This window comes from Haliotis cracherodii, unplaced genomic scaffold (genome assembly GCF_022045235.1).
Source record: "Haliotis cracherodii isolate W230 unplaced genomic scaffold, xgHalCrac1.p SCAF_7, whole genome shotgun sequence".
In the NCBI taxonomy this organism is placed as follows: Eukaryota; Metazoa; Mollusca; class Gastropoda; order Lepetellida; family Haliotidae; genus Haliotis; species Haliotis cracherodii.
Window position 1 is genome coordinate 25,070,296 of NW_027266330.1, and position 15,183 is coordinate 25,085,478.

Genomic DNA, 15,183 nt, shown 5'->3' on the forward strand with positions numbered 1-15,183 from the left:
ACTTAAAATCAGTGGTTACTCATGAAGTTTTACTGACCTCAGGCCCATAACATACCATCGGGGTCACATGAAACATGGGAACTGCCTTCTTGAAAAATCATAGCACTCAACTATCAATACCAAACTCTTCTAACAAAAGAATTTGAGCTAAAACATTTAAAAGAATAAAAAGACTGACGTAAAAGGCCATGATTTTTCTAAAGTTTGTTTTACAGTAGAAAATAACATTCCATGTGGAAACCACAAGACTGCCATGCCACTGTTACAATCGTGACCAACAGACACTTACTTTCTTGTACATCAAGCTCTGTACAGTATTGAGTGTACTGTACTTGATCAGAGGACATTCATAGCACTGCAGTAGAAAATAACATTCCATGTGTGAACCACAAGACTGCCATGCCACTGATACAATCGTGACCAACAGACACTTACTTTCTTGTACATCAAGCTCTGTACAGTATTGAGTGTACTGTACTTGATCAGAGGACATTCATAGCACTGCAGTAGAAAATAACATTCCATGTGTGAACCACAAGACTGCCATGCCACTGCTATAATCGTGACCAACAGACACTTACTTTCTTGTACATCAAGGAGCAGCACGCCACCCTCATCTGCATGCCGATCCGTGTGACGCTGAAGAAGTAGGGGTGGTGAGCGACAGCAAGGACGATGGCACAGATGCTGACAGCCATGGCGTACAGGTAGGCCTCTTCCTTGCTGATAGTGGACTCGGGGGTGAAGAAGCGGATGAGTCCCCCTAGTAGTAATGGCTGCACCACCTTTGTTCCCTCCTGAAGACACAAGAGAAAACATGTAGAATACCGGACCTGATTGTGGTTCTAGGTTCGTTCGCACCATACCCATACTCGTGAATGTCACCACATGGGGAAAACATCTAAGACCTGCATCACTTCGGGTCTTCCTCCTTAATAAAGCCTTACATGCCTAAGATACTGTTCAGCGTTCCTGCTGGCTTTTCAAACTGCCATCCCCAGTGAACTGACAACTATAAAAATAACTAGTCCCACCAAAGTTTTGTCAGTCCCGAACTTTGAACAAATATAAATTGTATGAAAATTACCTGGTTTTAATTCTTTCAACATCAATTTCAATGAAGTGTACTTTCATGGCTAACAAATTCAGTGACATCATTTCTGAAGTAACTTATTTAGATCTACACATCATTCACACAAAGTCCAATCACAATTTTCTCTTTTTTTTCTGAGTATTTCATTTTGATTCAAGATTAAGTCACTACAAAATAGATATTTTACCTTCAAGCAAAGCGAAATATTGTTGACAACAGGCAACCTTGATGATGACAGACAAGCTGACTTCATTCAAAAGTATACTTTCATGACTATCGAAAATGTTTTGTTCAACAACAAAGATTTACATGATACCTAATTTACCGGTCCACAGGGACTGGCAGTCACAAGAATTACCGGTCCAAGCCTTATTTTACCAGTCAAAAACTGGTAATTACCGGTAAACGGGAACACTGCTGTTCAAAGCATCATTAAATTCAGTCACTCACTCACTCATACCCCTTGGCAATTCACCAACTTCACAGACCTACTGCTATGAGGTTCAGGAATGAGGTGTTAGAGCAGGAAATTCACCAACATCACAGACCTACTGCTATGAGGTTCAGGAATGGATGTTTCAGTAAGCAATTCACCTACATCACAGACCTACTGCTATGAGCTTCAGGAATGAGGTGTTTCAGCAAGCAATTCACCAACATCACAGACCTACTGCTATGAGCTTCAGGAATGAGGTGTTTCAGCAAGCAATTCACCTACATCACAGACCCACTGCTATGAGCTTCAGGAATGAGGTGTTTCAGCAAGCAATTCACCAACATCACAGACCTACTGCTATGAGCTTCAGGAATGAGGTGTTTCAGTAAGCAATTCACCAACATCACAGACCTACTGCTATGAGGTTCAGGAATGAGGTGTTTCAGTAAGCAATTCACCTACATCACAGACCTACTGCTATGAGGTTCAGGAATGACGTGTTTCAGCAAGCAATTCACCAACATCACAGACCTACTGCTATGAGCTTCAGGAATGAGGTGTTTCAGTAAGCAATTCACCTACATCACAGACCTACTGCTATGAGGTTCAGGAATGAGGAGTTTCAGTAAGCAATTCACCTACATCACAGACCTACTGCTATGAGCTTCAGGAATGAGATGTTTCAGCAAGCAATTCACCAACATCACAGACCTACTGCTATGAGGTTCAGGAATGAGGAGTTTCAGCAAGCAATTCACCAACATCACAGACCTACTGCTATGAGCTTCAGGAATGAGGTGTTTCAGCAAGCAATTCACCAACATCACAGACCTACTGCTATGAGGTTCAGGAATGAGGTGTTTCAGCAAGCAATTCACCAACATCACAGACCTACTGCTATGAGCTTCAGGAATGAGGTGTTTCAGCAAGCAATTCACCAACATCACAGACCTACTGCTATGAGGTTCAGGAATGAGGAGTTTCAGCAAGCAATTCACCAACATCACAGACCTACTGCTATGAGGTTCAGGAATGAGGTGTTTCAGCAAGCAATTCACCAACATCACAGACCTACTGCTATGAGGTTCAGGAATGAGGTGTTTCAGCAAACAATTCACCAACATCACAGACCTACTGCTATGAGGTTCAGGAATGACGTGTTTCAGCAAGCAATTCACCAACATCACAGACCTACTGCTATGAGGTTCAGGAATGAGGTGTTTCAGCAAGCAATTCACCAACATCACAGACCTACTGCTATGAGGTTCAGGAATGAGGAGTTTCAGCAAGCAATTCACCAACATCACAGACCTACTGCTATGAGGTTCAGGAATGAGGTATTTCAGCAAGCAATTCACCTACATCACAGACCTACTGCTATGAGGTTCAGGAATGAGGAGTTTCAGTAAGCAATTCACCTACATCACAGACCTACTGCTATGAGGTTCAGGAATGACGTGTTTCAGTAAGCAATTCACCTACATCACAGACCTACTGCTATGAGGTTCAGGAATGACGTGTTTCAGCAAGCAATTCACCTACATCACAGACCTACTGCTATGAGGTTCAGGAATGACGTGTTTCAGTAAGCAATTCACCTACATCACAGACCTACTGCTATGAGGTTCAGGAATGACGTGTTTCAGCAAGCAATTCACCTACATCACAGACCTACTGCTATGAGGTTCAGGAATGAGGTGTTTCAGCAAGCAATTCACCTACATCACAGACCTACTGCTATGAGCTTCAGGAATGAGGTGTTTCAGCAAGCAATTCACCAACATCACAGACCTACTGCTATGAGGTTCAGGAATGAGGTGTTTCAGCAAGCAATTCACCTACATCACAGACCTACTGCTATGAGGTTCAGGAATGAGGAGTTTCAGTAAGCAATTCACCTACATCACAGACCTACTGCTATGAGGTTCAGGAATGACGTGTTTCAGTAAGCAATTCACCTACATCACAGACCTACTGCTATGAGGTTCAGGAATGACGTGTTTCAGTAAGCAATTCACCTACATCACAGACCTACTGCTATGAGGTTCAGGAATGAGGTGTTTCAGCAAGCAATTCACCTACATCACAGACCTACTGCTATGAGGTTCAGGAATGAGGTGTTTCAGCAAGCAATTCACCTACATCACAGACCTACTGCTATGAGCTTCAGGAATGAGGTGTTTCAGCAAGCAATTCACCAACATCACAGACCTACTGCTATGAGGTTCAGGAATGAGGTGTTTCAGCAAGCAATTCACCTACATCACAGACCTACTGCTATGAGGTTCAGGAATGAGGAGTTTCAGTAAGCAATTCACCTACATCACAGACCTACTGCTATGAGGTTCAGGAATGACGTGTTTCAGTAAGCAATTCACCTACATCACAGACCTACTGCTATGAGGTTCAGGAATGACGTGTTTCAGTAAGCAATTCACCTACATCACAGACCTACTGCTATGAGGTTCAGGAATGAGGTGTTTCAGCAAGCAATTCACCTACATCACAGACCTACTGCTATGAGGTTCAGGAATGAGGTGTTTCAGCAAGCAATTCACCTACATCACAGACCTACTGCTATGAGGTTCAGGAATGAGGAGTTTCAGTAAGCAATTCACCTACATCACAGACCTACTGCTATGAGGTTCAGGAATGACGTGTTTCAGTAAGCAATTCACCTACATCACAGACCTACTGCTATGAGGTTCAGGAATGAGGTGTTTCAGCAAGCAATTCACCTACATCACAGACCTACTGCTATGAGGTTCAGGAATGAGGTGTTTCAGCAAGCAATTCACCTACATCACAGACCTACTGCTATGAGCTTCAGGAATGAGGTGTTTCAGCAAGCAATTCACCAACATCACAGACCTACTGCTATGAGGTTCAGGAATGAGGAGTTTCAGCAAGCAATTCACCTACATCACAGACCTACTGCTATGAGGTTCAGGAATGAGGTGTTTCAGCAAGCAATTCACCTACATCACAGACCTACTGCTATGAGGTTCAGGAATGAGGAGTTTCAGCAAGCAATTCACCAACATCACAGACCTACTGCTATGAGGTTCAGGAATGAGGAGTTTCAGCAAGCAATTCACCTACATCACAGACCTACTGCTATGAGCTTCAGGAATGAGGTGTTTCAGCAAGCAATTCACCAACATCACAGACCTACTGCTATGAGCTTCAGGAATGACGTGTTTCAGTCAGCAATTCACCTACATCACAGACCTACTGCTATGAGGTTCAGGAATGAGGTGTTTCAGCAAGCAATTCACCTACATCACAGACCTACTGCTATGAGGTTCAGGAATGAGGAGTTTCAGCAAGCAATTCACCAACATCACAGACCTACTGCTATGAGGTTCAGGAATGACGTGTTTCAGCAAGCAATTCACCTACATCACAGACCTACTGCTATGAGGTTCAGGAATGAGGTGTTTCAGCAAGCAATTCACCTACATCACAGACCTACTGCTATGAGGTTCAGGAATGAGGAGTTTCAGCAAGCAATTCACCAACATCACAGACCTACTGCTATGAGCTTCAGGAATGAGGTGTTTCAGCAAGCAATTCACCAACATCACAGACCTACTGCTATGAGGTTCAGGAATGAGGTGTTTCAGCAAGCAATTCACCAACATCACAGACCTACTGCTATGAGGTTCAGGAATGAGGAGTTTCAGCAAGCAATTCACCAACATCACAGACCTACTGCTATGAGCTTCAGGAATGAGGTGTTTCAGCAAGCAATTCACCAACATCACAGACCTACTGCTATGAGGTTCAGGAATGACGTGTTTCAGCAAGCAATTCACCTACATCACAGACCTACTGCTATGAGCTTCAGGAATGAGATGTTTCAGTAAGCAATTCACCTACATCACAGACCTACTGCTATGAGGTTCAGGAATGAGGAGTTTCAGCAAGCAATTCACCAACATCACAGACCTACTGCTATGAGGTTCAGGAATGAGGAGTTTCAGCAAGCAATTCACCTACATCACAGACCTACTGCTATGAGGTTCAGGAATGAGGTGTTTCAGCAAGCAATTCACCAACATCACAGACCTACTGCTATGAGGTTCAGGAATGACGTGTTTCAGCAAGCAATTCACCTACATCACAGACCTACTGCTATGAGGTTCAGGAATGAGGTGTTTCAGCAAGCAATTCACCTACATCACAGACCTACTGCTATGAGGTTCAGGAATGAGGTGTTTCAGGAAACAATTCACCAACCTCTCATAATAAATTATACAAACTGATATTATCGCAATACTTTAACACCTACTCATATTTTACTGTTTTGTTTATAAGTAATTTCATTTGTAAAATTAAGCAAGAACTGCAACCATCAAAACTAATATATGTAACTGAAGCCATGTTGATGGCTGTGTGTGGCAATAAGTGCTCTTGGTGCACAGCAGCTCCTGTTAGTGGAAGTGTGTGTGGTAGCCGCAGCTGGTCTTGTTACTGCCATCTGTACAAGCGACATATTCATTTGGCAATGTACTGCAATGTATCTACAATTCCAATATTCACATCTACTAAGGCAATGATAAAATACTCTAAGTATCAATACAAAACCCTATGTGGTGTTTCAGCATTCAGTTTTACTTTCTACTTTGTTTGTTGTTTAATGCCGCACTCAGCAATATTCCAGCTATATGACGGCGGTTGGTTAGGTGAAATGGGTTTTAACGTTGCATTCAAGATTATTGCACTCAAATAGTGACGTGTAAGGGTGTGTGGTATTATCGGTATATCAGTAAATTGAGGTTCATTCTTTCCCAATACCTATCACATTATCATTTTTTCATGCTCAATATTTTGGATGATTTCAAATTGGGATTTTTATGATGTGTTTATTGCTATATACTTGCCAAATGCCTTTGCTGCCCCGGAGCATGCATCAGGAGCCCCAAGATGGCTGTGTATTTAATGAATGAGTAAACATTCTTTTTTTGTTCCATTTATGAACTTCAATTCATGTGTGTGTGTGTGAATTGGTTTTGGAACAAAGTTCTGCAAGTTCACTGCATTCAGACCTCCTGTGTATTTCACAACTTTCATGAACCTTTACTTCCTGGAGTCTAAAACATTGGCAGCCAGTTCTAAATGAATTCAGCTTTCCACATTTGCATGACAGTGCATCAAGCTTTCTGTTTCTTCATAATGAAGTCAATCCCTACTGTTTGCCCAGCTATTTCCAAAGGAATAAGTTTTCACTTTCTTCTTGACGTCATTACTGATGCTACTAGGAGTAGGACAGTCTCTGGTTACCATGGTTACATTTAGAAACGTTTGTGTTGGCAGTTTCACTGACAGGGCAATAAGTGAGTGAGTGAGTGAGTTTGGTTTTACGCCGCTTTTAGCAATATGCCTGCAATATCATGGCGGGGGTCACCAGAAATAGGCTTCACACATTGTACCCAATTCGGGAATCAAACCCTGGTCTTCGGCATGATGAGCGAACGCTTTAACTACTAGGCTATCCGACCACCCCGACAGGGCTATAAACAATCCTATGGCTGTCACTGATCTGTCAGCAAATTCAGCAAATTCAACTTGTCCACCATTATGAGTAACACACTAGCTAGTGACCACTACCCTGAAGGCGATTGAGTGCACATAACCAAACCCCTTACCAAAGCCCTTACCAGAGACGTACGACACTGCGACCTCTCTGATGTTCCATGAAACGTGAAAAGATTGTTGACATAGCATGTGGTCTTTGTAACTCATTTATGGGCATGAGAACAGACTTGTTCACATTTTTAACGTCCAGTAATTTATCTTAACCTGATACACACAAAAGGAGTAGACATTATTTACGGGAAAGTCATAAAACTAAAACTGCAGCCATGCACATGATGCACTTGTGGTGGGAAATGTTACCTGCACTAGGCGCAACCTGGCACTAGCTGCACTAGCAATGTTTTACCTGCACCGGTGCAACTTGGATATAGTGAAATCGGTTCCTAGCCATGTGTGAGGAATATGTTTAGTGAAGAATGAAATTGTTCTGATTGGCATGATTGTTCTGAATGGTATGATTGTTCTGAGTGGTATGAATGGCATGATTGTTCTGAGTGGTATGACTGGTATGATTGTTCTGAGTGGTATGATTGGCATGATTGTTCTGAGTGGTATGATTGGCATGATTGTTCTGAGTGGTATGATTGGCATGATTGTTCTGATTGGCATGATTGTTCTGAGTGGTATGATTGTTCTGAGTGGAATGATTGGCATGACTGTTCTGAGTGGTATGATTGGCATGATTGGTGTGATTGTTCTGAGTGGTATGATTGGCATGATTGTTTTGAGTGGTATGATTGGCTTGATTTTCTGAGTGGTATGATTGGCATGGTTGGCATGATTAGTGTGATTGGTATGATTGGCATAATTGGTATGATTGGCATGATTGGTATGATTGGCATGGTTGGCATGATTGGTATGATTGGCATGGTTGGTGTGATTGGCATGACTGGTATGACTGGTGTGATTGGTATGATTGGCATGACTGGTATGATTGGTATGATTGGCATGATTGGTGTGATTGGCATGATTGGTGTGATTGGTATGATTGGTGTGACTGGTATGACTGGCACGATTGGTGCGATTGGTGTGATTGGCATGATTGGTATGATTGGTGTGACTGGTATGACTGGCATGATTGGTGTGATTGGTATGACTGGTATGATTGATGTGATTGGCATGATTGGTATGATTGGTGTGATTGGCATGTTTGGTACGATTGGTGTGATTGGTGTGACTGGTATGATTGGCATGATTGGTGTGATTGGCATGTTTGGTACGATTGGTATGATTGGTATGACTGGCATGATTTGTATGATTGGTATGATTGGCATGATTGGTATGTGGAAAAGATAAAAGAGAACATTTCTTCTCTGCCAGTCTCACATGCCTGCAGTTTAATGTATTGCATGCAAATGTCGTGGACTCTCTTTATGTGTCATACATGGACAAACAGGCACGTTAACAAAATACTGCATAATCATCACTCCCACACCTGTGACAGTGAACTCAAATATTCTAGTCATATATCACTGAAGTCCTGTTGTCACTTATTTATTACCTACGAGGGCAAACATATCCGGGGTCATAAAAATCATATGTGCCCTAAAGTCATATCACATCACGAGACAAGACGGGAATTATTGTTTCTGCATCCGGACGGCATTGTTGACGTCATTTGATTCTTTAAAAACTTATCTGGAGCCCTGATAGTAACTTTAAAATTATAAAACCTTTTAATGCTTCTGTTTTCTGTTAAAGATATATGTAATACACACAAGAAATTACAGACTTATTTGGAGGCACTTATATAGACTACAAGCACTCTGGTCTAGAAGCTGGGAAGGGGAGCTGATTGGCCAGATGCGTAACGTGGTGAAAACAGTACTATACTCTCATCCAAATGTTGGTGATCCACACAGATTACAAGCTACTCACCTCTATGAAGACAATGATTCCCAACAGCATGTACTGTACACCAAAACATCGTGCTAGGGCTCGCATCAAACTGGGTTTCTTTCCTGTTTCTTTCTGTTTCTTTATCTCTTTCTTCCATTCACTGAAAACAAGACAAGAGTGAGTGAGTGAGTGAGTGAGTGAGTGAGTGAGTGAGTGGGTGGGTGGGTGGATGGGTTGGTGGGTGAGTGAGTGAGTGAGTGAGTGAGTGAGTGAGTGGAGGGATGGGTGGGTGGAGTGATGGGTTGGTGGGTGAGTGAGTGAGTGGGTGGGGGGTGAGTGAGTGAGTGAGAGGGTGGGTTTGGTGGGTGAGTGAGTGGGGGGGGGGGGGTGAGTGAGTGAGTGAGTGAGTGAGTGGGTGGGTGGAGGGATGGGTTGGTGGGGGTGAGTGAGTGAGTGAGTGGGTGGGTTTGGTGGGTGAGTGAGTGAGTGGGGGGGGTGAGTGAGTGGGGGGGGGGGTGAGTGAGTGAGTGAGTGAGTGAGTGAGGTTTTACGCCGCTTTTAGCAAAATTCCAGCAACATCATGGCGGGGGACACCAGAAAAGGCTTCACATAATGTACCCATTTAGGGAATCGAATCTTCAGCGTGACGAGCGAATGCTTTTACCCCTAGGCTACCCGACCGCCCCAACAAGAAAAGAGGCAAGACAAAATTTATTCAGTCATTAGGCTCCCAGCCCATAATGCAATAATAAATACAGTATTCGATGTAATAAGCACCTAGGGCGCTCTCAAAATTAGAAATAGGGGGCATTAGAATGGTATTTCTAACCCAAATCTTCACAGGTCATGTATTATATTAATAACAATGTCACCTATATCTAGAGGTGAAGGCCTATTCTACCCCGGATCGTCACACGTCTAGGGGTTGTTATATATAGACTGCACCTCAATGCTAACATCTCTACCTGACTGTGCATTGTAATTTTGATAATTACAACAAATTCATGTCTCGATTGGTTCATTTTAGACATGTTATAAATCAACCAATATGTGAACACATTAATTGCATGTAACAGGCCTGTTCATGCAGAGTGAGCCTTTGATAGAAAAACAGAAACCAGCATGTAGTGAGTGAGTGAGTTGGGTTTAACGCTGTTTTTAACAGTATTCCAGTTATATCACGGCGTGTCAGCTTAAGGTGGGAGGAAAGCTCGAAGTGATGCAGGTCTCAGACATTTACCGAAACCCACGACCACGGGTATGGTGCTGACAAACCCAGAAACATAATTGGGGGGAACCAGGATTCGAACCCTCAACCATAGGTTTCTGGCGTGCCCAAGGGACGCAACTCTGCAAGCGAATCGCGGCGCCTCAGACGTTTGGGCCACCCGTGCTCCCGAAACCAGCATGTAAGCTATAATGAGTGTAATGAATAGAGGCTCTTGTTTATGTGGACCCGTGAAGATCCGGGGTAGAATACGTCTTCAGCAACGCTTGCTTGCCGTAACAAGCGACTATGCTTGTGGTAAGAGGCGACTAACGGGATCGGGTGGTCAGGCTAGCTGACTTGGTTGATGCATGTCATCGATCCTAATTGTGTGGATTGATGCTCATGATGTCAATCACTGGATTGTCTGGCCAGGTGCATGAAACAGCCATAAAATGCTATAAGGATCAGCTGGCCAGTGGCACAAGCAGTCAGCATATTCGAGTCAGATTGTCTGTATCACAATAACATCATGATCATCATCATCACAGCCATATTATGTGACAGACAGGCAGACAGAATCAATACAATTTCTTAAATTCTGACCAGAATGTGCACGTGGGTTATGTCTGAAACCTGCATCACTTCAGGCTTTCCTCCCACATTAAGCTGACACGCCACGATATGACTGGAATAATGTTAAAAGCGGCGTTAAACCCAACTCACTCACTCACTCACTCACTCTTTAATTCTGACAATTGAATGAAGAAAAAAAATGCAATTTTTTTCCAAAATGTATTGCCAGTAATTTAAACTAGATATTGAGTTTGCTGCCGGCTTTGGCACACATACAACAAATTGAAATTCTTATTGAAAATTTTCTCTAGGCATGATATGGCTGAAATATTGCCGATGTGATGTTAAATTTTAACTCAAACACTCTTATTGAAAATCATTCATTTTAAATTTTTATTTTAAATTTTAAATGATTGCACTCTTCGGGCCCCAACTCTAATGTTATATCTCGAAATGAGATGCTAGTCATGATACCATAGTGTGAACTATTCAAACATCTGCCGCAATAAAGTGTGGAGGGTTCAGGCAGTGTGGTGGAAATATTCATTACAGTGAATGTAATTGAAGGAAAATACACAAATTAGATATTATAAATACAATATCCATATGATGTTTTCAATGTTAGTGTATACTTGCCTGTGCCAATGAAAGTTTGATCATTCTTTTTCAATATGAAAATTCTGTTTCACACACATTAACAAGATTGGTTGGTTTGTTGTTTAACGCCACACTTAGCAATATTCCAGCTGTATGACAGCGGCCTGTAAATCATCGACAAGCATAGTCCCCTTTTACAGCAAGCATGGGTTGCTGAATACCTATTCTACCCCGGATCTTCAATGCTTGCGTAATATATTAACAACAATGTAACACATATATAGAGGTGAAGACGTATTCTACCCCGGATCTTCAATGCTTGTGTAATATATTAACAACAATGTAAAACATATATAGAGGTGAAGACGTATTCTACCCCGGATCTTCAATGCTTGTGTAATATATTAACAACAATGTAAAACATATATAGAGGTGAAGACGTATTCTACCCCGGATCTTCAATGCTTGTGTAATATATTAACAACAATGTAAAACATATATAGAGGTGAAGACGTATTCTACCCCGGATCTTCAATGCTTGTGTAATATATTAACAACAATGTAAAACATATTGGCTCATAATAGGCCTATCAACATGGGCAGGTCTTATTTAAGTTGGTCCTGTATGAATTACATACTTGCCCCAGGACATGCAGTCAAAACCCATGTTGACAAACAACAATCTGAATGTGTAAAAGGCTCACTTCACAAGCATTAAGTTAGTGACTCACAGCTAAGCTGAATGTTGGCCATGTTTTAAATAGGTTACGCATTCACATGTCTGGAGTCTTATCGCTGAAAAGGTTAGTTAGTCTGTGCATTAATCTAACCACTTCAATGATAAGACATGGGGTTGACATCCGCCATAATACATAGCAACTCCATTCTGAAGTATAAAATACTGTGGAATAAACTTCTTTCATTCCTTTCTGAACTGAAATAGGACACGTTTAACTCTACAACGTATCCGATAAAGGTGGAACGACCAATACGGTTAAGTCCTGAGGTTATAAAGTGTACCTGGCTGAGATTAAGAAAACCAGAATCACACGTCAGCTCTCAGCTGCTCTACTTCCACAGGAGGAACCATGTCATGATACCAGTCAAATCAGCTCCACTGGTTAATCATGCATGTCATAAAAGAAGACAAAAATGGGGCATTAAAAATCAGTTTTTAGCGAACTACATGTCATCATGCTGTAATAACTTTGGAATTTCATAATTGTTTTAACCACTGGTCCGCGTGACACAACTGCATTCAGTCTGGCTGGAAGAGCACTGACTCATTGTAAACATAATAATGCAACAACACATGAAGGAGCCCAAAGTGGAGTGAGAGTGTGAGTTTGGTTTTACGCCGCTTTAAGCAATATTCCAGAAACATCACGGCGGGGGACACCAGAAATGGGCTTCACACATTGTACCCATGTCGGGAATCGAACCTGGGTCTTCAACGTGACGAGCGAACACTTTAACCACTGGGCTACCCGACCGCCCCAGGAGCCCAGAGTCTCTGACTTGTTTACAGGCAGAGACAAAGGTGGCCACCCATGAGATCAGGGACCTGATGGATGAAAAATCACCTTTTGAAACTTTTGAAACTACAGTATCTTAGGACCACAAAAATATCATTCATAAGCTTCAATTCATATTTATTATTGGCATCTGGCATCAAACATTGCAACTCATTTTCTGCAAAGTCCCCTTTTCAGACTTATAACTGTTTATGTAATGATTGCAGGTTTTAGATGTGATGTAATTGAGAGAGTGAGTGAGTGAGTACGGTTTTACGCCGCTTTTAGCAATATTCCAGCAATATCACAGTGGGGCACCAGAAATGGCTAGGCTACCCGACCCTTTAATTGAGAGAAGACATGTGTGCTGGAATGTTTAGAAATAGCGTTTTTATTACATTACAAACTAACAAGAGAAAATCAAGATAATTTTATACAGTTAGCACACATGGCGAGTTATACCGAAGTAAGTTGACGTCAAACGTCCTTCCTGATGATGTCACAACACAATATTATCCTAGCACCTATAACGTACCTTTTCTACTAGTGGGTCACATATATATGTTTCTATTTCAGGAAAGTTTGAATAACTTTGGTATGCAACCATTCATAAACAATTTGAATTTGTTTCAGTATCGTCACAATTGTTGATGGTAGCCAATGAACTTAGTCTGACACTCTCTACTACTGAAGAGACAGATAAATTAAGCAAATGATTTATCTTGGATTTTAAACATGTTTAACTCAATTCTCATGGTTGGCACATTGGGAAAAAACATTTATGTCCAAAATTGGGAATTTTTTGTAAGTTTCCCTCACTCTATTGGGTTTTTCCCAAAATTACCTTAGTGAACATTTAAAGATATAAAAAAAAAGGAAATAATGTCTTAAATGTATAGAACTGTTCTAAATATATAGGCTTGACTCGGAAAGTAACTTAGCTTGTAATTGTGTTTCAGAAATTCGCTCCATTGTACGCATGTTGAAAAAGCTTCATTGGGTATTTACTGTTTTTATACGTTTTAAAATTAAAATTAGATGCATGCGTTTCTGAACACAAGTTAATTGAAAGTAATTGGGTTTTGAATATTGGGGGGGATATTTTATGTAAATACGCTGCTTATCTGTAACAGTTCTTAGTGCTTCAATTTTGTTTCAAACTGGAACTAAACAAAACAGAAAATGTAAACATTTTAAATGTTTTTGTCTCGAACCAGCCGGACTCGCTACAAATTCTGAGGACCCGTGAACTACAGTTGACACTAGCCATAAGTCCCCTTGACAAGTCTTAAAAAAACCCAATGAATTTCTAAGGCTGTAGAAGTCAATATAATAACATCAAACACATCATACTTGCAAAGTCAAAGTCATTTATTTATTTATTCATTTTGTTTTCATTTTTTTTTTAGAATAAATGCTCAAGGTAGGTTAGTATATGATCGTCAATGTCAGAATATGATCATCAATGTCAGAATATGATCGTCAATGTCAGAATATGATCATCAATGTCAGAATATGATCGTCAATGTCAGAATATGATCATCAATGTCAGAATATGATCATCAATGTCAGAATATGATCATCAACATGATCAATATCAGAATAATGTGACATAAACATGATAAATACTTGAAGGCTTCACTACCATGTAATCATTGTCACAAGGCGAAATCTTGTTCTGGACAAGTTTCAAAATTCAAAAATTAGGGAGAAAAACAATTCACTTGTCACTCGGGTAAAAAACACAAAGCGAACTATGAAATCTATAAGATATAGGAGTAACAATTGTCAAAGCGCAAGATTATGAGCGTGTGAGGGAGTCAGTTTGGAGCTAAACTTACTATGTTGTCAATGTACAGCTAGATTACCTGTGACATAAATTCAGTCAAATTAAATTTGGAATAGAACCAGCAGCCAGCTGTTTCAGTCAGAGGTGGTTATTGTGATTTGAAACCTCTGACCAATCAGAATTGTGTATTTTTCAACATTATCCATCAAGTCTGCTGTATTGGGCCATGTGACACAGTTTCTGCTTATCTAGCTGTACGTGTTGTCTTCCTTCTGAAAGGTCGTCATCGACCACTTCATAAACACTTCATGTACTTGACATCTGATAGTAATAACTTTTGAGATATAAAATCAAAGCTGCAAGGATCCTTTTCCACAGCTTCACATCCTTCTGTTTAAGGATATGTACGGGGCAAGGTATGAGAGAACGGTGGTGTTACCTTGTAGGAAGCATTGTCCACAGATCAGCTTCACATCCTTCTGTTTAAGGGTATGTACAGGGCAAGGTATGAGTGAACGGTGGTGTTATCTT

The 15,183-nt window shown here is 41.2% G+C and overlaps 2 protein-coding genes across 2 annotated transcripts in view; both read right to left on the minus strand.

Annotated features, from left to right (window-relative positions):
- LOC139448567 (mitochondrial fission 1 protein-like) overlaps positions 1 to 15,183 on the minus strand; it is a 168,828-nt gene that overhangs the window by 108,217 nt on the left and 45,428 nt on the right. The gene's annotated exons all lie outside the window — the stretch shown is intronic.
- Positions 1 to 15,183, minus strand: part of LOC139448566 (ATP-binding cassette sub-family C member 4-like) — a 51,985-nt gene that overhangs the window by 22,846 nt on the left and 13,956 nt on the right. Inside the window, exons 3-4 of the mRNA XM_071230136.1 lie at positions 9,009 to 9,129; positions 582 to 797 (exon numbers count right to left, since the gene is read on the minus strand). Of these exons, the coding sequence (XP_071086237.1) occupies positions 582 to 797; positions 9,009 to 9,129 (337 nt within the window). The remainder of the gene's footprint in view (positions 1 to 581; positions 798 to 9,008; positions 9,130 to 15,183) is intronic.